Source organism: Acaromyces ingoldii (genome assembly GCF_003144295.1).
Source record: "Acaromyces ingoldii strain MCA 4198 unplaced genomic scaffold FA10scaffold_1, whole genome shotgun sequence".
NCBI lineage: Eukaryota > Fungi > Basidiomycota > Exobasidiomycetes > Exobasidiales > Cryptobasidiaceae > Acaromyces > Acaromyces ingoldii.
Window position 1 is genome coordinate 3,520,462 of NW_020290247.1, and position 21,836 is coordinate 3,542,297.

Below are 21,836 nucleotides of genomic sequence, written 5' to 3' on the forward strand. Positions count from 1 at the left end.
CCGTTCTCTTATTCTCAAGCTCAGTCGTCAATACGTCCAACGACCTCTCTCAGAAACACTAGACCATACCGTCAAGATGCAGCTTTCTCCTCGCTTCTTTGTTCTTGCATCCCTCGCCATCGCCGCCGTCAGTGCGCTCCCGGCCCACCAAGACGGTGGCGACGTGTTCTCGTTCGAGTCAAAGAATGAACAAGTCAACGACGAGAGCAACGGTGTCGGGTTGCACATCAACAACAACATCGGTCCCTCCAAGACGATTCAGCACGTCGACGCTACTTCTTCGGCCAAGCTTCACCAGGCAGCAAGCCAGGAGACCAAGGTGGCTGGCGGAAAGTTCGACGACCTGGGCGACCTCAACCGTAGCGGCGGCCTGCCAGCCTTCATGTCCAGCCTCAACATCCGCGGCGGCGAGCAGCCCGAGACGCAAAAGGCCGACAATGGCACCGTGCAAGGACACAAGGCTCTGGGCGCATCCAACAAGACCCACCCCACACACGAGGCCGGCTTCCCCGGGGCACAGAAACATGAGACCAAGGCGCTCCGGACGTGGTTCGCAGAGTACGTCAAGGAAAACAAGCAGGGCAGCAAGATCAACTGGGTGCCCCTCATCGACGTCATCAAGGACCCCAAAGTCAAGGCTGACCTGAAGCAGATGGTGACCGGCAACGGCACGGATACTGGCAAGGGCAGTGGCACGGGCAAGGGCATCGGCAACAGCACAGTGCCCCTCACCACCACAGACAGCTCCCCCACGATAAGCGCAAGCGACTCTTCTGCCAGCTCCGCCGACCCTGCGGACGCGTCTTTGAGCTCGAGCAGCAGCATTGCTTCCACGACTCAGAGCTCTTCAGCTGACGCAGAACGCCGCGCGGCTGCCCAACCCACGTCAGCCCCCGTCGTCTTCAGCAAGAAGTCCGACGTCAACAACATCCGTGACCTGACCGGCATCAGGCCCCTCGAGGACATCGTGGGCCGTGACCTGCACCTTGGAAGCAAGCCGCGATTTGTTTAAAAGACACCTCGTGCAGTTGGTCTTGCCCCTTTCCTCTCTGCTGGCGGACAGGGAAAGGGCCGGGCCGTGACAAGACTATGCGAAACGAGAAGCATGATTTAGAGCCGAGAGAATTCAGTTTGCCCTTCTGTAGATCTTGTCGCTGTCTTGTAAATGAGTCCTTTGCGCTGTCGCTACTACTCCCTTGAGAATATTTCAAAGACCCATTCTCTGCGCCTCCGTTCTCGGAATCTTGGAGATCCCATAGCTGGTCAATGCCGAGTGATGGAATTGCTGCTCTTCGATTGGTGTGATTTGACGCATATTCTCGCTACATCTACTCTGTCTCGACGTCGGTTGTCTTCTTCTGCTGTTGTGAGAGTCAGATCAGGAACAAGCACGACAGCGAGCAAGCAGCGCCAGACAGAGAGACGCACCTTGAAGAAGCTTTTCCTCCTCGCCTCTCTCTCCTCTCTCCAGCCCCTCTGGCCGTGGCCTGCATCTCCCTCAAGCGCGACGCCGTGCTGGGCGGCCTGCGCGCCAAAGTCGGGCGCGCCGTGTGCGTAGGAGCCTGTCAGCGACTTCCCTGCGGCGTCAAAAGTTCCCACGAGGGCGGCCAGCGCAGCACACGACCCAAACATCATGGGAATTGACCGAGCTACAGAAAGTTTATGGGGTCAGTAGGAAAGGAGAGGAGAGGGGTAGGGATAGGTAGGCCGCTCACCATTGGCACCCGCAACAAGACCGGCAGCACAACCTCCGGCTGCGCCGTTGAACGCATCGTTCTTCTGTCTCCTGTTTGCGACAAAGGAGTCGGTGAAGGAAAAGATGCCGCCCATGGCCGTAAAGAGGGCAATTGTCGAACCGGTCCTGGTAAAGACGCCCATGGCGCCCTTGTCGTGCGTCTGAATGCTGTTCTGGATCGCAGAGACAAAGAGGCCCGCAGCGGCCGAGCCAACGGCAGCAGACATGCCATTGTTCAGCGCAGATCGCTCCTCGTAGTTCTCCGGCTCGGTCTGAGCCTGCTCGACGGGCGGTGCCATGGTGCCGGTGTCGAAGATCGAAGATTGGAATAAGAGCGACGAACCTCGCGCTTTGCCTTTCCTCGCCTGCTATAGCTGGGATTTCCAATAACCACGTGTCGATTTGTCTTGGACCACTTCGTTCTCCCACCTTTCTTCCCACTAGCCACGTACTGAGCCTGACGCCAACTTCTCTAATGTAGGCAGTCAGGCAGGCAGGCAAACAGACATGCATCGGACAATAAAGCTATCGAGCTCATCGAGACGGCTAAACGGCTCATCCTTGGCCAAGAGGGGAAGCTAGGCAGCATCATTGTCCTTCCCAATCGGAAAGACAAAAAAGGCACATGACATGGCGCGTCGATTGTGACGGATCAAACTTCTACGGTGGTGGGACTCTCCAGGGTGAATGATTGAATAAAAGCTCCCTCACCCTTCAGCCACTACCTTGCCACCAACCAGCAGCTCCTCGAGGTGGTTGGCAACCCCACTTTCTCTTCTCGTCAGGACCTCTGGTAGGTCCCTGCACACACCCTTCTTTTGCACCCGTCAACTTTCCCCCTTTTTCTTCACCGTTTCACGACCCATTCACCATGACGCCCGCTGACGTCGGCCTGGCGCTGACAACCCCCAGTCTGCTCGATGATGGTCTCCTTGGATCGCAGGGCTGGTCTCCCTGCACGAGCTTTTATGGAGACGAGGAGGGCGAGGACGAGGAGCAGCACCACGAGGTACGGGTAAATGACTGGCCAATGCCGCCGCTTCGACCCACTTCGGTGACCAAGCCGCTCTCGGTCAAGAAGCGCATCGTGTCGGAAGCGTGGCCTGCGCAAGGCATGGATGCGCTGGGCATCTTCATCGAGCAGAAGAAGCTGCAGCAGTTGCCCCACCCCAGCCATCGCCGCGTCAACTCCGAACCGTTTGCTCTTCAGCACGCGTACGTCGACGACGGCGACGAAGAGGACGAGGAGCCCGAGGAATACCCGTTTCCGCTTATGAAGTCGCCCCCTGCACGCAACGAGCTGAGCGAACAGGAAAAGCTGGACAGACTCAGGGCCAGCTTTTCGCTCCTGGCGCTCGATCGCGCCGATCCTCACCGTGGCAGCTACTACTCGCCCGAGCACGGCGCACCGAGCCTGGCCGAGCAGATGGCGTATGCCAGTGGGCTCGGCTCGCAGTGCGACTGGTCGTCTCCAAGCAGGACCGGGCAAGCATCGTCGGACGGATATCTGAAGCACAAGACTTCCTTTAGCCAAGAGTCGAGGAAGATGGCGAGCAGGCATGCTGCCATGGCCAGACGGCCTACGCATGACTCCATCGACGATGTTGTCCTCCAACCTGGAAAGGGTGCAGAGGTGCACCGGAGCTGGACCGTCTACCTCAGGAATAAGGAAGCCAAGGCGCAGATGCAGGAGCAGGACCAGGACCAGGACCAGGAAGCTGACACGCCATACCGACGGTGCAATACCCCTGCACGCTCCAGGGCGGCCTCAACGATCGTCTCTTCGAGTAGCAGCCCTATACTGGGCGGTCTCCTCGCCGCTGGCTCCTTGGCAGCGGTCGGAAAAGCCCAATCGTCTTCTGCCTCTTCCACCTCCTCTTCTTCGGCCGCCTCCTCTGCCTCGTCCCGCTCATCGCACGACACCTGTGCCACATCTGTTGAGGTTCATCAGCAGCAGCATCAGGGACACAGCAAGATTGCAGGCAAGATAAGTCCAATCGAGGTGGAGAAGCTCTTTGAAGGCCAGCTGGACAAGCTCACGCGCCGTTCCGTCTCTTGCTCGCCCGACTTGCCCGAGCGTTTGCGACAGGACTTTGGCAGCCAAGCATCGTCGCCTGCGACAACGACTCCGCCTCAGCTGCACTTTGACGACTTTGGCCACCTATTCCAGGGCTACGTCGACGATGAAGAGCCCGAGCAGGACCAGGAGGACAAGCTGTGCCAAGCCTCAGTTCCACAGACTGACTTCAGCCCAGCAATCCCGACTCCTCACATCTTCACGCCTGGACCCATGGAAGCCCTGCCGTCTCCCACGGCCGAGAACTGGACCAAGAGGCCGTTGCGACATATCAGTGGTAAATTTCTCGCTCCCGAGTCGCACGCTGCTCGTCCACCGCTGGCTGCATCGATGAAGAGCATGCCCGACAATCCGCGCTTTACGATGCCAAAGTCGGCTTCGACGGCGTCGGTCCTTTCACGCCCGCGCCCCTTCTCTACGAGCACGTCTTCGAGCGCCCTCTTCGGCCCCAACGAAGACGTCGTCGTCGTCAACGTGAAGAAGCGCGGGCTCCGGAGGGCGTGCCCCACGCCACCTCTCCAGGGTCCCACGCCGCCGACACGCAAGACCTCGTTGGAACTTGCAGGTCGCTCCGAATCGAGGCTGAGCCACAACAGCATCGAGGTCTTCTACAACGAGAGTGCAAAGGCCCTGCCCGGCGGGGAAAAGACGAAGACAAAGCCAGCGGCCAAGGGCGTGCCCGTGTCAAATGTCGCGCTGGGAAGGAAGCCTTTGAGCCCAAACGGAGTAGCCCAGCTCAAGGAAGCCAGCCGGATCAAGGCTGTCCATCTCCAACGCCGTCGTCCCGTCCCTGCAATTGCAGTCGACGGTGGCGAAAGCGTCCCCCGTCAAGCAGCACGAGCACCGGTGGATGCGAGAAGGCCATCGATCCAGTTTGCGCCCTCGCCCATCAAGGACAAGTTCCCCACGTTTGACGAGCTGCCCGCGAGAGTGGTCGTCGAGAAGAGGAAGATGCTGCCCTTTAAGCGCCCAAAGAAGGCGTCGCGCTCCGAGCCTTGTCTTGCGCAGCTCTCAAGCTCGATCACCGCCTCCTCGTCGTTGAACAATGCCTCGTCTTCGTCGGCCTCGCTTCCGACCGTGTATGTCGCCCGCACCTCTTCGCAGCGCCGAAAGGGCCTGACCGGCTACGAGCCGACGGAGCCGCGCAACCTCGCGCTCGCCCGCCTCGGCTTTGGTGCAACGGGCCCCACGAGGAGCAGCACCGTCCAGGCCCTCGCCGATGCTCCCCGGCCTCGGCATGGCGAGCTTGGCGAAGAGGACGACGCCGGGCTGCTGATGCTGCCGCCCTTTCCGACGCCAGAGGGCTTCGTCCTCGTCGTCGAGGAGACAGTCGTCACAGAGGAGCACATCGTCGTCCCTTGCGCACCGTAGGAGTCTATTTCCGCTGCTCTGCTGCTTCCTCATTGAAATTGCGATTTCTGGAGACCCATCGTATTCTTCTTCGGGCCAGACTTTTGTCTTGTGTTTGCATTTGCGCCGAGGAACTTACTGATGACTGAGCTGCTAAATATGCCTGTCAGTTGCAAGGGCGCCTTGGAAGCGCGACGCACAAGAAGCTGGTAATGACAATTTTTGACGCCAAAGCCTGCAGTGTTGCCACTGAAAGAAGCCGCGGAGTTGTGCACTGTACGCCGTCAATTCCTGATACTGACTGAGAAAGCTTCTCCTCTCTTCTGCCCACCCGTCAAAGAGAGAAAGACCAATACAGAAACAGTGGAGAGAAGGGACGCTTCTTTTCATTCCTAGTGAGCAGGGTCGGACAACCACAGAATGATAAAGAATCGAAGAAAAAGGAGATCGGGACGCCTCGGGAAAAGAATCCAGTATGCTGCGAGTTTTTATTTTTACGTTGATGGTGTCGGCGTAGGAGAGGGAGGTCGTAATGGCGGAGATGAAGAGGTAAAATGCATTGGCGACAACGACATTTAACCAGAGCCACCCTTGTAGACCTTGCCGAAGAGGAGCTCCTGGAGCTTGTCGTATCCGGAAAGGACACCGGCACCGGCGATACCACGGAGAATGTTGGCACCAGCACCCTTGAAGAGCGACTTGGTGCCCTCGGTGGCAACGATGGACTGGGCGGCGTGGAGCATGTTCCTGTAGTGCGTCTTGGAGCCCGAGGTCATCATCATACGACGACGGATCGAGTCGAGAGGGTACGAAGCGAGACCAGCACCAGTCGTGACAGCCCAGCCGAGGAGGAACGAAGCCCAGAACTGGCCCTCGAGAGCACCAGTGAGGAGGACGGGCTTGAGCGAGTCGTACTGGAAAATTGGGGGGAAATTATCGTCAGACCAGAGAATCTCAAGAAAAGCATTGCGATAGACCAATAAAACTCACCATGCCGAAGTAGAGACCGCGGTAGACAACGATACCGACGACCGAGGGAACGAAGCCACGGTAGAGACCAGCGATACCGTCCGAGGCGAGCGTCTTGCGGTAGACGTCAACGAGACCGTTGAACTGGCGCTCACCGCCGCCCTTGGCAGCAGACTTGGCGTCGTTGGCGAGACGAGTACGGGCGTAGTCGAGCGAGTAGACGAAGAGGAGCGACGAGGCACCGGCAGCACCACCCGAGGCAAGGTTAGCACCGAGCTCTGTTGGGAGGAAGGGTAGTATACCGGGTGTGAGACAAGTTGGCGGCGGCTGAGTGGGAGGAGGCGAAGAAACTCACGCTTGATGTAAGGGTCAGACTTGGGGACCTTGAAGAGCGACTTGAAGAAGTCCTTGAAGGCGAAGTTCAGGGCCTGGGTGGGGAAGTAACGGACGACGTTGGCCGTGTTACCACGCCAGAGGGAGACGAGGCCCTCCTGCTGGTAGGTGCGGGCAAAGCAGTCGCCGATGCCCTTGTAAGGCGAAGCGAGGCGGCCCTGCTTGATCATCTCGTCCTGGTTCTGGATCAGGAGCTTGACTCGCTCAATGGGGGCAGCAGCCGTCTTGGAGACGGCGGCGGAGACACCACCCATCAGGAAGTCGGTAGCGAAGCCCGAAAGGCCCTTGGTGCCCTATTGAACGTAGAGATTATGAGCCTGCCATCCTCATCACAACAAGACTCTTGGGGGCAAGGCTCACCGTCTTGGAGGGGTCCATCTGGCTTCCACCGGCCTGCGACTGCGGGGGTGATAACGGAGAGATTGTTAAGTCAAAAGGCCCGGAGCCAGCTGCAAACGGCTCAGACAACCCACCATGGTTGCAGTCTTCTATAACGGGAGAGGAAGGAGTAGAGGAAGAAAAGCTGCTGGTCTTCCCGATGGAATAGGGTAGAGGAAGAGAAGACTGAGTGGTGGTTGAGGGAGGAAGGAAGAAGATAGGCACGCCTTGTCTCTTAGAAAATTTTCTCTCGTTTGCCGAGGCGTTCCGCCTAGCCTCAAGCCCAGCCCGGGCTGGCCTAGCTCAGGCAGGCAGAAGGGCGGATTCAAAAAAAAATTCGACGCGTGCACGCTGGCGAGCAAAGTCCGACCGCCTAGGGAGGGGGTTCAGATTCCCGGTCTCTTCCTCTAAAGGGTGTTTTCGGCTTCACTTTCTGGGGACAAGCTCGCACTCCTTGAAGCGCTAGTAGTAGTGTAGAACAGCAACAGTCATGATTGCAAAGGGAGGGTGGGAAGCAGCACCAGCGTAGCTGTGATGACGCATATTGCAAGAGCAGGCGATGCTGGGCTGACGCTGCGGATACCGGAACAAGACATGAGCAGGCTCCAGGAGAGCGCGGCTAAGGGTCCGGCTCCTCCCGGATCGAATACCTAGACCCCGATCTGACACTTTGTCACGTGAATAAAAGCGGTTGTATTTGTCATTCGAGGCAGGTCAGGCTGAGAAGATTGAGAAGATCCACTTTTTTTTTTGGGTGTGTAAGAGAGAGGAAAAAAAAAAAAAAAAAAGAAAGGGAGGAAGAGAAAAGACGGCCGCAATACAACACCGACCAAGGAGGAGCAAAACGACATGGCTTCCAGCGAGGCTGACGGCGCCCAAGTGGCTGTGCAAGCCCAGGATGCAGGCGTCGACGAAGGTGAGGGGCAGGCTACCGCAAGCCCGACTCATGCAGCGCTCGTTACTGACAAGGTCCACAGAGCTGCTTCCCTTTGAGCTCTCGCTCTACTTTCCGCCTCGGCCGCTCTTGCCCGCGGGGCACGTTGCTGCTGGGCTGCCCGAGACGCCGGCGCCGCTCAAGGTGGCCGTGACGCCACAAGAAACGCTCAACGACCTGCGTATCACGATCACGGACAGCCCAGAGGGCTACTGGCTTGGCGCCTTTTGCTTTCGCAAGAAGGCTGTCAAGGCTCCCTCATCGACTACCACCAATGGCGCTTCCACGCCCGCACAGCTGGGCGATGTCGTCGGCGAGTGGGTCGAGCTCAAGGAAGTCTTCGAGGGCGTGCCCAGGGATCAGAGGGAGCTCTACATCGCTCATGGTAAGTGTCTCTGATTGCATCACTAAAAGGCTTGCCGTGCTGACACGGCAGTCGCAGTCGCCTTTAACGAAGCCGAGGCTCGAGCCCACGTCCAGAGGCTGCGGGAACTTCTCTCTGGGGGCCAGTCGGACCCTTCGACGATTGGTATCGACGGGGGACTGAGCGTGCACGATGCCATCAAGAACCCCGAGCTCTGGGAGGCGGAGCGCGAGGCGGGCAAGAAGGTTGCACCAAAGAGCAAGGAGACCAAGCCAGACCCGTCGACGCAGGAAAAGACACCCTTTTCCGACTGGGCAGGAGTGCAGGAGGCGACGAAGATGGTCAATCTGGTGCCGCCGCAGGCAAGAAGCGAACGCTCGTTCCCCCAATGCCTTCGGCACCTCTCTGTGGCCGCGTGGAACCCTCCCCCTCACCATCTTCGCATTCAGCAGGGGCACCTGCTCTACCTGCACGTCGTCACACTCGAGGGCGACACCCTCTTTGTCACCGCCTCTTCTCAAGGTTTCTACATCAACCGCTCGACGGCCGCGCGCTTCGACCCGTCGCCGCGGCCGGGCAACGAGTCGTTTGCGTCGTGCTCTCTCTTCGATGTCCTTTGCGGCGTTTCACCACTCTTCTTGGCAAACTTTGCAAAGCTGTTCCAGGACCCGGCGTCACAACGAGATTACTTCGCCGTGGTACCCGTCAGCAATTGCCTGCCCGCTCACCCCTGGCTGGCGCGGGACCACGCGCATTCGGCCGACTCGCTTCGCAACCAGGCTGCCTACCTCCTCACGGGCGCCACCTCGGCAGATGCTCTTGACGGCACCCGCGACTGGAACGATGAGATTCAGTCGACGAGGGAGCTTCCGAGGTCGACGCTGGCCGAACGTCTGATGCGAGACCGCGTCCTGAACCGTGTCTATGCCGAATTCTCCCTGGCTGCGGCGCGCGCAGTCCCGCGCGTGGCCGCCGGCGAGGTGCAGGCCATGAACCCGATGGACGCTCCCGAGGCGCAGATGTTCATCGTCAACAACCTCTTCATCTCCAAGGGTGTCGACGGAGTCGACATCTACCCCCACATGGGCGGTGACGAGGCGGCCCACGTCGCCGTCAGCAAGGATGTCCAAGGCATCCGCATCCTCAACAACCTCGACGTCGAGGGTCTGTGCTTGCTCGGAACTGTCGTCATTGACTGGAAAGGACAGCGGTGGGTCGCTCAGACTGTTGTCCCAGGTCTCTTCCGGAGGCGGGACGATGAGGAAGAAGTGGAGGAGGAAGGAAAGGAGAACAAGGACACGGAAGACACAGAGAAGGAAGGAGAAGAGAAGAAGGTCGACGGCGCAGAGAAGAAGGTCGACGCCAAAGATGACACCCAGGTCATCTATGGAGGCGTCGAAGGGCCAGAGATCATTCACGACGACACGTCTTTCCACAACCTCTTTGGCCGCGTGGCTCGCACCTTGCATCTGGCCCTGCACAACGTCAAAGACGCCAAGGGAGACGAGCACTCGCTCTGGCTCAGCGTCGACTCAAAGGGGCTGCGTGGCGCCGACGGGAGAAAGTACGCTCTGGACTTGGCCAGGCTTCACCCCGTCGACATCGAGTGGCTCGAGAACGACATGGAGGGAGCTGTGATCAGCGGTGACTCTGCTGAGCTTATCTCGTCATCGGAGCCAAAGGAAACGTACCCGCATCGCATGACACTCCTTCGGCAGGAGCTCCTCGAGATCCACTGGGACCACGAATTCCGAGCTTGGGCCAGGGAAGAGCTGGCGAGCAGGCAACAAGGAAAGAAGGAAGGCGACAAGGAGGAGGAGGAAGCCCCCAAGCTCGACGCCTCGAAGTTCTCCCTCTCTTTCAATCCTGATGCTTTCGTCGAGTTCAAGGCCGAGGACAAGCCCGCAGTCCTCGTCGATGATGAGTCAGACCCATCAGTGGCGGCCGTTCGCAAGGCTTCTAAATTCATTCGCGAGACCTCGATTCCTCGGCTTGTGACTGATGTGGCTACGGGTCTCCATACGACGCAGGATGGCGCATCGCTGACGAGGCAGCTCCACGCGAGAGGAATCAGCATTCGCTACCTTGGTCACGTCGCTAGGCTCTGCCACCCATCGCAACGCGGAAAGCTCAACCAAGAGCTTCTCGAAAAGGCTGGTCCTGGCGTCGAAGGCTTCCTAAAGCCTTTCCTGACCATTGTCCACCACGAGATGGTCGTACGAGCTGCCAAGCGGATCTTGCGCTCTCTCGTCAAAAACGTTGAGCAGACGCAGGTGGCCGCCTGCATCTCCCACTTCCTCAACTGCCTCCTTGGCAGCTCCGTCGAGCCCATGCCGTCTGCCGACTACGCTCCCTCGCCTTTCGCTGGTGCCGACGAGGTGGCGCCTGCTTGGACAAAGTTGACGCCAGAAGCGCTGAACAAGGACATCGAATCGCAAATCCGAAGGCGGTATCGGTACCAGCTGCCCCGGTTGTACCTCGAAACGGAGCTTCGCAAGCCCCAGCTTCAGCGAGACGTGTGCCAGCGGTGCGGCATCCAACTCAAGCTGCGCGAATACTCATTCGAGCGCGTTGCCCTTGCTAATGGCCACGCATCGGAAGACTCGCAAGAAGAGAAGCCCGTAGAGGGTGCCGCTGCCAGCGCTGGAGGCAGCAACACTGCGAGCAGCAAGAAGAAGAGGAAGGGCAAGGGCAGCGGCGTCGCGAGCGCAGAGGGCCGACAGCGGACAACGTCGTTTGAGCCAAGCGATGTCCTCAACCTCCTTCCCGTCATCAAAGATTCGACGCCCAAGAGCACCTTGGCTGAAGAGGCTTTCGAGGCTGGACGTATCTCGATGGGACGCGGCGACCGGGCGCTTGGCGTCGAGCTCATGACGGAAGGTGTTGGCTTCCACGAGCAGGTCTACGGTGTCGTCCACCCCGAAGTGGCCCGCTGCTATGCAGTCTTTGCCACGATCCTGCACCACTACGCTAGCGTCATTGCGGTTGAGACAGCCGAGAAGCAGCGCCAGGCGGTAGCAGAAGGAGGCAAGGCAGAGGACGTCCAGCTTCCTGAAATCAGCGAGCAGGTCTCAGTGGCAAACGCGCTTCGGTACCAGAGGCAGGCTGTCACCGTGTCCGAGAGGAGCTTGGGCTTGGACCATCCCGAGACGCTTGCTCAGTGGGTCAACTTGGCTGTCCTTGAGCGCCTCGAGGGCAATGTCGACGCATCGCTCCGCTGTCAGCAGCGCGTCTTGGACCTCTGGTCCATCATCTATGGCGCTGACCACCCAGAGTGTGTTAACGCGCTCAACAACATTGCTCTGACGCTGCAGAACGCACGACGATTCGACAGCAGTCTCAAGGTGTACCAGGCCGCGCATGAGCTGGCCCTCAAGCTCTTTGGTCCCGACTCGATTAACACGGCGCATCTGGCTCACGAGCTGAGCCAGGCGCTTACACTCTGTGGCGACCTCAAGAAGGCGCTGAGCGTCGAGAAGGAGGCGAACCGGGTGTTTGAAGCCCGGCTTGGCAAGGACGACAATCAGACAAAGGAGAGTGAGGCGCTGCTGAGCAACCTTGCTGCTTCTGCCGTCAGAGTGGCCAAGATGGAAGAGGCACAGAAGCAGCGAGAGGCACGAGGCGGAGGATTTGGCCTCGGTCAGCTGCAGAGCGCGCGCGGAGCAGCAGGCACCAGTGCTCAGAGGATCGCAGGGGCGACGAGTGCGAGGACTGGCGCAGCTGCGGCCGCCGCGACCGCATCAGCGTCGATCGCTACCCCTAGACCCGACATGTCGGACCGAAGTGTCGACGAGCTAGTCAAGTTTATCCAGGGCGGAAGCGGTGCAGGCCCCGGCGCGGGCGCGGCTTCGTCGGCAAACCAGTCGTCGTCGTCCTCCTCCTCTGGAAACAAAAAGAAGGCGAAGACGGGCATGAAGCTCAAGAAGCGGCATTGAGCGTCATTGTAGAGACTATTGCTCGTTTTTTCCGTTCTCTTCGCCTTCATCCTACTCGAAAAGTCAAGTCCTTTCTGGGACAAGATAGCATACTTATCGTACCATCGTACTCTATAAAAGCAGTCTGCGTCTTCTTTGCAATCTTCATTCACCTCTCTTCTCTCTTTCTCTGTTTAGAACAGACAGCTGCAATTTGCTGCCTTCCTGGTTACTGGTGCGATGCTAAGATTCTAATCTACTGTACATGAGGCTCAATGCCTAGCCGGGCAAGCGCCTTGATCCCTTCGCCCTTCCAAAACGTTGGCGTCCTGTTCTGGGGCTTCTCGTCCAGTCTTGGTTTATCGTCGTCCTCTATGACTTCATTCGTCCTGGCTTCTTCCCTTTCATCTTGTACGCCCGTCTGCTTGAGGCCGCCAAAGAAACCCAATCCGCCCTGCTGGATCCACGCGCTGACATTCTCGTGCCTCTTTGCGTGCTCCAACACACCGATGGCCTGCAAAAGGCTGTCGTCCACATCCTCCTCTAGCCCGTCCTGGGTCCGCCTTCGGAAACGACTGGCCTTCTCTGCATCAAATTCAGACACGAGGACGTGATTGTATGGCTGCAGCCTGGCCTTGTCGGCGCTGTCGTCGAGCAGCAAGGTATTGTGTGGTCCCCATCCTCTCCTCCCGGCCTCGCCCTGCCCAAGACCATTCACGACAAAGTCATCCGCCCGACGCGCACTCCTTCGAGCAGCACCCCTCAACATCTCGTTGATCGTTGTCGATGATGAATTTTGGCTCCTCCCCTCCTTGAGGAAGCTTTTCAGTATCGCATCCTGCTCTTCCTCGTCGTGCTCATCATCTGGCGAATCGCGGTCCTGCTCGTCCCTAGCCTCCGCCAGCAAGCGTCTCTCGCCCTCGTTCCCTGATTGCAGCCTGACGTCGTGCTGGTCATCCGTCGTCCGGTTCAGGGCAGCCCAAATAATCTCGAGATCCTTTGTGCTCGGCGCCTTTCGGCTGTAGTCCCGCCTCGGCAGCAGCGTGTCGCGAGCCAGCACACGAAGGAGCTGGGCGGCTTGGTCGGGCGTAAAGATGGCGCGCGTCATTGCGTCTACATTCTGTGGCTGGGCAGACGACCAGACGAGCAGGCGGAAGTTGGCCTGCGGAGAGCGGATGGGCGGGTGCGGTGGCTCGCCAGATGCTGGTCGTTGCCAGAAGTGGGACCCGTGGAGTTGGCGACTGGGCCCCAGTCGCCCTACCTCACGGTCTGACCACGCTGCCATGCGAGCTTCGAAGAGGGCGTCTTCCCTTCCATCATCCGAGTTTCCCTGTTCCTCTACGCTGTTGTCTTCTTCAGACTGCTTCTCCAGCTCCATAGCGCCCAAAGAGTCGTCCAAATCGGCTCGTCGAGGCGGATCACTTGACACAGCTTCCCATACCGTGTCGGGAATGCCAAGGCAATACTGCAGGAACACACGCAGATAGGGCCTCCTCGTTGGTCTTTGGCTTCTCGATTCCATGTTCGTGCGGCCAGACCCGCGAAAGACCAGCGTGCCGTTGAGGTCCAGGACGAGGAGGGGGAGGTGCGCATCGATTGCGTCTTCACCTTCGAGAAGCTTCGCGTTGGCGGAAGCCTGGCGGAGATAGCTGAGACGAGGTTTTGTGCGAATAGAGGCTGCTCTCTTCCCGCTTGGACGAGGGTAGCTGTGGGAGCCGCCAGCTGAATAATGTGCTGGCCGCTTGTCTGCACGGGCGGATCGACCCGGACGGGTACTTTCCTTCGACGATGAAGCATCCGAGCCGTACGTCCTTTCGCAATGATACCTCCTTGGCCTGTCGTAAAAGCTGTTGTGTTGAGGGTAACGGTCATTGTGCCACGATGAAGTGGCATAGAACGAAGGGTTTGCCATCGGCTGCTGTTGGAAGGACGGACCACCCATGGATCGCGGATCAGGCCCATACGGAGCCCAGCCCTGATGCGGATATGTCGGCGGGGCCTGATACCGATCCGGCCCCGGTGCTTCGTAGCCCTGACCGTATTGGTACGATGCAGGCTGGTAGTACTGCTGCTGCTGGTGATACTGCTGCCAAGGCTGCTCGTAAGCATGGGGACCCGGTGGGAAATGATCGCTGTACGCATGAGCATCTCGATCTGATCTCCGCCGCCAGTCCCTCTGGCCACTGCCTCGAGACATGTCGATAGTCGTCACTGGCCTCTGAAGTGTATTGCACAGGCGGAGGAGACCTCGCGTTCGCATTCCCCCACTTTATGACCCTATCACCTTTTTCCTACCTTCCTCCTGTCGCCGTTGTTGTTGTAGAAGTCGTCGTCGTTGTTCAGTCGGCTTCCAACTTCGTCCAGGAAGAAGCTCAAAATAAATTGACGGCTTCTCTCGCACACGTGAATCTAACCCAATTTTTTTGTGTTCGTCCCTCGCGCGCCACACCTTCTTTCTTCATTGCTCCTCTCCATTCGACCTCGACTCGACGACCGACGACCGACGACCAGACCATGGCGCCGCGCAGCTGCTCGACGTGCCAGACAGCCCGGGCTGTGCTGCGTCGGCCCAAGACGGGCGCGCTGGTCTGCCGTGAGTGCTTCTACTACATTTTCGAGCAGGAGGTCCACCAGACGATTGTCTCTGCTTCGCTCTTCCAGCGTGGTGATCGGGTGGCCATTGGCGCGTCGGGAGGAAAGGACTCGACGGTGCTGGCGCATGTGCTCAAGACACTCAATGACCGGCACGACTATGGCCTGGAGCTGTTTCTGCTGAGCATCGACGAGGGCATCACGGGCTACCGCGACGATTCGCTCGAGACGGTCAAGCGAAACAAGGTGCAATATGGCCTCCCGCTCAAGGTCCTTGGCTATGACGAACTGTACGGCTGGACGATGGACGAGATCGTACGGCAGGTCGGCATGAAGAACAATTGCACCTTCTGTGGTGTCTTTCGGCGGCAAGCCCTCGACCGGGGCGCGGCCGCCATGCAGGTCGACCATATTGTCACGGGTCACAATGCAGACGACATGGCCGAGACAATCTTGATGAATGTGCTTCGAGGCGACATTGCCAGACTGGAGCGGTGTACAGAAATCTGCACAAAGGGCCCAGACCCGCAATCGAGCGTGGGCCAAGACGCAGAGGGAGGTGGGTGCGGCAACCACAACGGAAACGAATTTGGGGGCACGGGCATCAAGCGCAGCAAGCCGTTCAAGTACGCCTACGAAAAGGAAATCGTCATGTACGCCTACTTTAAGAAGCTCGACTACTTTAGCACAGAGTGCATCTACTACCCAAACGCGTATCGAGGTTATGCCAGAGAGTACCTGCGCGAGCTCGAGCAGATCCGACCGAGCGCAGTCATCGATATCATCCACAGCGGCGAGGCGCTCCGCGTGGGCGGCGAGGTGAAACGCATGCCCCAGCGCAACTGCCAGCGGTGTGGCTACATCTCTTCCAACGACCTCTGCAAGGCTTGCCTCCTCCTCGAAGGCCTCAATCGCGGCGCGCCCTCGCTGGGCATCCACTCGTCCAAGTCACGCTACGTCAAGGAGGCCCGCAAGGGTGACGACGAAGGCGAAGCAAGCCTCAAGATCGGCCGCAAGATTCCCATGTTTCAGAGAATAGACTCATCGTCGAGCACACCAGTCGAATCAACATCGTAGAGTTAATTGCCCTCCACGCTTATAAGCTACATCTGTGCCGCTGTATTTTATTAATGGCAAGCTCCTCTCTTTCTCTCGTCTGCTTTTTTCTGTCTCTTCTTGCATCTTCTTTTCCTACAAGAAGTCCGCCGTGATGTCCTTGCCAGCCCATTCGGTCATGTCCTGAACCCACTGGGCGACATTTGGATGAGCGTTCCAGATCTCCTTGACGACGGCGGGGCCGGCAGTCTTGGAGTAACCGTAGAAGCCATAGACGACAAAGTCGGCGTGCGACGGCAGCTCGCCGCCCTCGAGCCAGCGGGAGAAGGGAGGGGCACCCCTCTTTGACTCGGCCAGGGCGCTCTCGACGAGCTCGAGGGCGGCCTTGCACGCTTCGAGGTGGGCCTGGCGCTCCTCGGGCCGCATGGCGCGCATCTTGTCCAGCTTGGCCTTGCCGCACTTCTCCTCCTCAAAGTAGCGCGCCGAGGCGGGATCGAGGAGGTCGTAGATGCGAGGCCGGGAGAGGGCTTGGATGCGCGGGCCAAAGATTTTCGGGCCCCAGGTGTTGAGCAGGCTGGCCAGGGCTTTGCTGGCGGCGCCGTTGGGAAAGAGAAGGCTGCCCTGCGGGTGCTTCTGGGCGAGGTACAGCGCAATGGCCCACGAGTCGGTGAGGTGCGAGCCGTTGGACAGCTCGAGGGTGGGCACCGTGACGCGGTCAGAGACACGCTGGGCGAGCTCCGTGCGGATCTGGTGAAACGTCCGCCGCTGTCGGTCATAGCCGATATCGAGCAGGCGCAGGGCAAGGACCGTCTTGATGCACTACACCATGGCAATTGCGTCGTATGCCCGTCGGCGCGTCAGCTCATCAAACGGTCAAGTTTAGGGGAAGAAGAAGAGAAACAAGGACGACGGTGGGTACTGACGTGTGGGGAAAAGGTCTGGCGAGCCCCCGGCTTCGACGTGAGGTCATACAGGACCAGCCCGTCGGTCGAGCTGCTCATTGCCTCGCTCGTGACGCCCCTGACGCCCATCTGTGGCCTGGCTTCGGTGGCCGTATTGGTGTTGGCCGTTGAGCCAGTCGCCTGCGCGGCCGGGCTGGAGAAAGTGGAAGAAGACATGAGGGCGACGTCGACTCGGGGGTCCGCGGGACCAGCTTCTTTTGGAATGATGCCTTCGAAAGCAGCCAAATCGGTCATGACCGACGGCTTTGGAATATTTTGCTAGCTGCAGCAGCCAACTCGGGCTTCAGCCAGCTAAAGGACACAGAAGCGCAGAGAGGGAGGAAAGCGAAGTGGTGCTCGCCGGTTAGGAGGACCTCTCTTATATGTAGGTGTGCGAGCCCACACGGCCAATTGCTGAGAGCCACATGCATGCACGCGGGTTTATTTTTTGCTCGCACGGGGTCACTTTGACTCTCGATCATCAGATGATCGCATCGGCCGGACTCATCTGCCATCGATCTCCAGCCATCTTGTCGAGACTCGAGAGGAGCAACCAGTGCTCCTTTCAATGTTGAATTCCTCTCATCGTCCTTCTTTGGGCTTCGACATGATTGATGAATAAAATACGTGGGTGTGCTATTGAAACTACGCTGGGATGGATACTACTAGGAGAAGGGCTCACTGGGGTCAAGAAAAGAGAAGGAAAAAGAAATTGGAAAAATCACGACAGAAGTAGAATCAGAAATCATCTTTCGCTGCTCCTGCTACCTGCCGACTGATCGAGGAGGACAGAGAGCGACGAGGCAGACTTCCAGCTAGGCAATTCGCTGGAAAATGTCCTTCGGTGCTTTGCCTTGCGTTCCTGCGCCGACTGGCCCACGGCTCCGAACACGCCAGAGGAGCTTGAAGATGTCGTCGTCATGGGCGCAGACGCCTTTGCATTGAATGGCGAAGTGGCTGGTCGACCGGCGGCATAGCCCGAGGGCGCAGCTTGCAGCGACCTGGGACGAGTCTTTCCGCCCCCGTTCTGCAGCAGGTTATTGCTGAGCGCCGTCGAGGGTGTCCGTGGGGAGGCCGTCGTTGGCGTATTCTCGACATAGTCGAAGGGTGAAGGCAGTGGTAGGGCTCCTGGCATGGACTTTGATGGTGACAGCAATGCAGCCTCGGGCGACAGAGAGGCAGCAGGAGCAGGAGCCCGTATTTGCTCACGTCGCTCAGCCTCAGCGGCCCGACGGTCCGGCTCCGACGGCTCCTGTCGCTCTTGCGGCTCTTCCCTTTCCTCGTCGCTTTCGCGCGTAGGACCGAGTGTAGAAGCTTTGGTGCTAAACTTTTGGATAGACACAGCGGGTGCAGAGACAACTGCTTCCTCAAGGGCCGTTTTCTCGATCCCGGCCCTGGCGCTTGTTTCGAGATTGAGACTGGGTGCCTTCTTCTTCCTCCTAGCTCCTAGGCCACCACCGCTAGCCGAGGAAGGCGACGAAGAAGAGGAAGGGCTTGCTCCATCGATGGCGCCTTGCTCCCGCTCCCGCTCTCGATCCCTCTTTCGTTGCTCTACCGCTTCCTGGAGCCTTCGCTGTCGATTCGACTCGTCTTCCTGCGCCTCCTTGCGCTCTTCCTCGAGCCTCATCCGGGTCCAGTCCTCTTCGTCCATTGCCTCTTTGCCCCAGCCCTTGGCCTGAGGTTTGTACTCGCCGTGGGCCGCTTGTGGATTGTCGCCGGCAGACAATGTCGTGGCCTCATTCAGGGCCAAAGCATTCGCAGACGCAGACGCAGAGGAAGTCGAGACTGAAGCTGACGGAAAGTTGGCCGCCATGTTAGCCTCCCGTCGCTTGGCTGCCTCCTTTGAGAGATAGCGCTCCCACTCGACGAGCTGGTAGATGAGGCTGCAATTGGGGCTGATGCTCGACGAGAGATCCTTGACCATTTCGTAGCAGTCGTGCATGCCCGTCAAGTTCTTGGTCTCAGCAAAGGGATAGCCAAGCGCAGCAGCCTGCATGACAAAGGCAATAACCAGCGTCGCGCTGCGACTGACACCGCACTGGCAGTGCACGAGGATACTCCCGCGCTTCGCCTCGTGCTGGGCCGAGAATTGGCCAGATGTCAGATCGATGCCCAGAGCTTGAGCGATGATGGAGCAACCAACGACGAAGCCGCCCGTCTCGACGGCAGCGAGATCCATCTCGTCGTGGGTCCAAGGAAGCTTGACGTATCGCAACTCCTCCTTTCTGCCCGACGATGGGCTCGGTGGGATCTTGAGGGCGATCGCATTGGGAGGAAGAGCAACGGCGGAGATGGGCGAGCTGGAAGACGAGGTAGCCGCCGTCGTGGTGGCTGTCGAAGAACTCGTCGTCGCCGCCCTCGCGCCCTCGCGCGATGACGACGATGGCGACACTTCCGAGTCGTACGCCTTGTACATCCCATGTGCATCGTCGGGCAATGCCAGCGTCGGGCTTGGAGGGGTAGTGTCCTCGGAATAGATAGAGCGGTGCGATGATAAGGGAGATGTCGTGCGCGAGCCAGAAGCTCTGTCTTCCTCGTCCACGCTCATTGAAGCTAAGCTATTAAGCTTGAGCCGGGCCAGCTCGCGGTCATGAGAGAATTCACGGTTCTCCGTAGGCGTCATCGATGTGTCAAAGAGAGGCGTGTCGCTCGTGTCGACGAATTCATCCTCATCGTCGCTATCTTTGTCCATTTTGCTATTGCGCCGTTTGTTCGTGATGGCCGAGGAAGAGAAACGTGAAAAGAGATTCGGCGTCGACGTCGTATTGCGCAGAATGGACGACGACGGGGTGGGCGGTTGAGTCGGACTGACATCCCCCCGATCCCGTTGCTGCTGCTGCAGTTGCTGCTTCTGGTCTCGCTGGAGCCCAACGATCGTCGAGTCTGTCCTTGACGTCGGCAGCATCGACACGGGACGGGCCCTGCGAGCCCGCTGGTCCTCTGTGTTTTCCAACTTTGCTGCGATAGGGCTATAGGGGGGAGCGAAGGCCGTCACGGGAGTGAAAAAGACCTCGTGCGTGGCCGTCATGGGTGTGTCCTCGACGACGTTTGCCACCGCAGGCTTGATGCTCCTCGTTGCACTTGTCGGCGTCGTCACCTCGCTCCTCCTTCTCAGCTTGAGGTGCTCCTCAAAGCGGCGCGAGAGGTCGAGGCTGGACGGATCCTCCGTGACGCCCTTTTCAAACTGAAATGGGAGCGTCGTCTCCTTTGCGACGTTGAGGATAGTCGTGATGCCCCGATCGGCAAGGCAGCGATCGTCACAGGCATTGAACTCGTCGCCGAGGAACAGGCCAGGCAGCACCTCGACGGGCCCGGCCGCATAGACAGATCTGGCATGCTGAAGCGAGGAGCCATTTCCCGAAAGGATGTGCTCCGAAGGATCTTGCCAGATGGGCGGCTGCCGTGCTCCTCCAGCAGAGGGTGATGGCGAGTTAGCCGTAGGAGCCATTGCGGTGAAAGACTTCTTCGGGATGATGAGGGCAGGTGGCGGCGCTCTGAAAGGGACTCGACGGGTGAGTACAGTGGGAAGAGCTAGAAGAAAAGATGGAAGAAACGAGACAAGAAAGAAACTCACATTCTCAAGCCAAACGGCACACTGGGCCTCCTTCGAGGCGCACCTCGGAGGTTGTCCCGAAGCTGCTTGTTTTCCTCCTCTTGTTGCGATGGGAGCTGGTGGCCGCCCTCGTCACCCTTTTTCAATGGCGGAATCGACACACTTGGCGAGCTGGGTACTGAACGGCTCGAGAAGCTTCTCTGGGGAGCATCGAGCGCGCTGTTGTTGCCGGCTGCGATGCGCGAAGAGATGGCGCTGCTGGGAGCAGCGGGGGCCACGATGAGGCTCAGCTTGGCTGGTCGCTTGCGTGGCCGGTTGAGCACCTTCGTCGGTGGACTAGTGCTCGTCGGTGGCGGTGACTGCTCCTGCGCCAGCCGCAGGGGAAACTGCCGGGGCGCAGGGGGCGCATCCAATGTCTGCCTTGACGGACCAGCCGCGGCAGAGGCCTGACCAGCCTGGCTTGTCAGGACTGGCCGGGTATTTGTCCCGACAAAGTCGCTGGCAGCCATGTTGAGGCTGACGGGACCGGCAGGCGTGACTGGTGTCAAGCTGCTGCTATCATGGCTCGTCCTCGAAAATAGCGCTGGTGTTCGGTCCCTTGCAAAAGGCGGCGGCGATTTGATGGATGGCGGCGGCGGCCCTTGGCCCGGACCGGCCGCGACAGGGGCGGTAATGTCTTGGCTGCCGGGCACGCCGCCTGCTTGCGTCTGGCTCCCAAAGGGAGACTCCATTCTGAGATACGTGGAGGCGTCCGAGGAGAAGCTATGTCTCCTCGACAGCTTCCGTCGTTTCCTAGCACTCCCCTCCCTCAGGACACTGTCTCTTGCTTCCTCTGAGGCGCCGTCTCCTTTCGAGTCGTCTTGGAAGCAGGAAATGGAGGCAAAGATAGGCGAAGAAAGAGGCTGACTATGCCGTGTTGCGAGCTTGAAAGTTGCTCGGTGTTGCCGGTGGTGCGTGTAGGTGTGCCAGTGTTGGTGCGGTGACGTATGCGTTGGCGTAAGCGTATATGTCGGCGTAGATATGGGCAAGTTCGAGTAGGTAGGTGTCGCTGGAAGGGATCGCTTGAGCATCGATGGGATTTGGCAAGGGTCGATGGTCGTCCGTCGAAGGTGAAAAGGGACCAGTTCGACAAGACGGATGGTCGCTTCTCCAAACTGCTCGACTGGAGGGTAGAAAAGGCGAGAGACGTTGGGGCAGTATCACTGGGGAGAGAAATCACCAGCGACAGCGTAAAGGCGGGGCTGAGCTTATGCTAGTGCCCAGAGTCCGAGAACGATGGCCTGAACAAAGAGGGAGATGAGAACTCGGCCGTGATAAGCCACGCCCACCAATGCAGGAGCGGCTCACCAAGGCTCTTCCTTTTCCTCTTCAAAATTGATCGATCACTTGAACGTCCGTCTTCGAGCGAGCAATCAGAGAGGCACGCTTTCGGCAGAATGACGCGGCACGGTGCGGCGAAAGAGGCGCAAGCGCGCGAATATGCGAGAAAGGTGAGAGAAAGAGAGGAGCGTATGCGTGAGAGAGAGGGGCGCGAAAAAGTGGTACGCGAAAGTACGCGCGGGGCCGGGAGGGCGGGGCTG

General features: G+C 59.0%; 9 protein-coding genes across 9 annotated transcripts; 4 read left to right on the forward strand and 5 right to left on the reverse strand.

Annotated features, from left to right (window-relative positions):
* Nucleotides 1-76: 76 nt before the first annotated feature.
* Nucleotides 77-1,012, forward strand: FA10DRAFT_283618 (hypothetical protein; the record flags this gene model as incomplete). Its single annotated transcript, XM_025523853.1, has 1 exon — nucleotides 77-1,012. One exon carries the CDS (start codon nucleotides 77-79, stop codon nucleotides 1,010-1,012), a length of 936 nt encoding a protein of 311 aa, XP_025381206.1.
* Nucleotides 1,013-1,328: 316 nt separating this feature from the next.
* Nucleotides 1,329-2,034, reverse strand: FA10DRAFT_270905 (hypothetical protein; the record flags this gene model as incomplete). The annotated part of the gene is made up of 3 exons (XM_025523080.1): nucleotides 1,329-1,358; nucleotides 1,429-1,649; nucleotides 1,716-2,034. The coding sequence occupies 3 exons, from the start codon at nucleotides 2,032-2,034 to the stop codon at nucleotides 1,329-1,331; spliced, it is 570 nt and encodes a 189-aa protein (XP_025381207.1).
* A 393-nt stretch (nucleotides 2,035-2,427) lies between these two features.
* On the forward strand, nucleotides 2,428-5,249 carry FA10DRAFT_38951 (hypothetical protein). The gene has a single exon (XM_025525459.1). The coding sequence runs from the start codon at nucleotides 2,607-2,609 to the stop codon at nucleotides 5,181-5,183; it is 2,577 nt and encodes an 858-aa protein (XP_025381208.1). The 5' UTR covers nucleotides 2,428-2,606; the 3' UTR covers nucleotides 5,184-5,249.
* Nucleotides 5,250-5,737: 488 nt separating this feature from the next.
* FA10DRAFT_270906 (putative ADP, ATP carrier protein) lies at nucleotides 5,738-6,902 on the reverse strand (the record flags this gene model as incomplete). The annotated part of the gene is made up of 4 exons (XM_025523081.1): nucleotides 5,738-6,076; nucleotides 6,153-6,409; nucleotides 6,487-6,817; nucleotides 6,885-6,902. The coding sequence occupies 4 exons, from the start codon at nucleotides 6,900-6,902 to the stop codon at nucleotides 5,738-5,740; spliced, it is 945 nt and encodes a 314-aa protein (XP_025381209.1).
* A 793-nt stretch (nucleotides 6,903-7,695) lies between these two features.
* FA10DRAFT_264605 (hypothetical protein) lies at nucleotides 7,696-12,295 on the forward strand. Its single transcript, XM_025520713.1, has 3 exons — nucleotides 7,696-7,818; nucleotides 7,880-8,221; nucleotides 8,279-12,295. Exons 1-3 carry the CDS (start codon nucleotides 7,752-7,754, stop codon nucleotides 12,133-12,135), a joined length of 4,266 nt encoding a protein of 1,421 aa, XP_025381210.1. The 5' UTR covers nucleotides 7,696-7,751; the 3' UTR covers nucleotides 12,136-12,295.
* A 7-nt stretch (nucleotides 12,296-12,302) lies between these two features.
* On the reverse strand, nucleotides 12,303-14,450 carry FA10DRAFT_264606 (hypothetical protein). Its single transcript, XM_025520714.1, has one exon. It carries the CDS (start codon nucleotides 14,309-14,311, stop codon nucleotides 12,371-12,373), a length of 1,941 nt encoding a protein of 646 aa, XP_025381211.1. The 5' UTR covers nucleotides 14,312-14,450; the 3' UTR covers nucleotides 12,303-12,370.
* Nucleotides 14,451-14,570: 120 nt separating this feature from the next.
* FA10DRAFT_264607 (cytoplasmic tRNA 2-thiolation protein 1) lies at nucleotides 14,571-15,860 on the forward strand. Its single transcript, XM_025520715.1, has one exon. The coding sequence runs from the start codon at nucleotides 14,629-14,631 to the stop codon at nucleotides 15,781-15,783; it is 1,155 nt and encodes a 384-aa protein (XP_025381212.1). The 5' UTR covers nucleotides 14,571-14,628; the 3' UTR covers nucleotides 15,784-15,860.
* On the reverse strand, nucleotides 15,789-17,074 carry FA10DRAFT_264609 (hypothetical protein). The gene is made up of 2 exons (XM_025520716.1): nucleotides 16,686-17,074; nucleotides 15,789-16,581 (listed from the first exon to the last, which is right to left on the reverse strand). Exons 1-2 carry the CDS (start codon nucleotides 16,956-16,958, stop codon nucleotides 15,898-15,900), a joined length of 957 nt encoding a protein of 318 aa, XP_025381213.1. The 5' UTR covers nucleotides 16,959-17,074; the 3' UTR covers nucleotides 15,789-15,897.
* Nucleotides 17,075-17,448: 374 nt separating this feature from the next.
* Nucleotides 17,449-20,987, reverse strand: FA10DRAFT_258191 (phosphatases II; the record flags this gene model as incomplete). Its single annotated transcript, XM_025519893.1, has 2 exons — nucleotides 17,449-20,197; nucleotides 20,278-20,987. 2 exons carry the CDS (start codon nucleotides 20,985-20,987, stop codon nucleotides 17,449-17,451), a joined length of 3,459 nt encoding a protein of 1,152 aa, XP_025381214.1.
* Nucleotides 20,988-21,836: the final 849 nt, after the last annotated feature.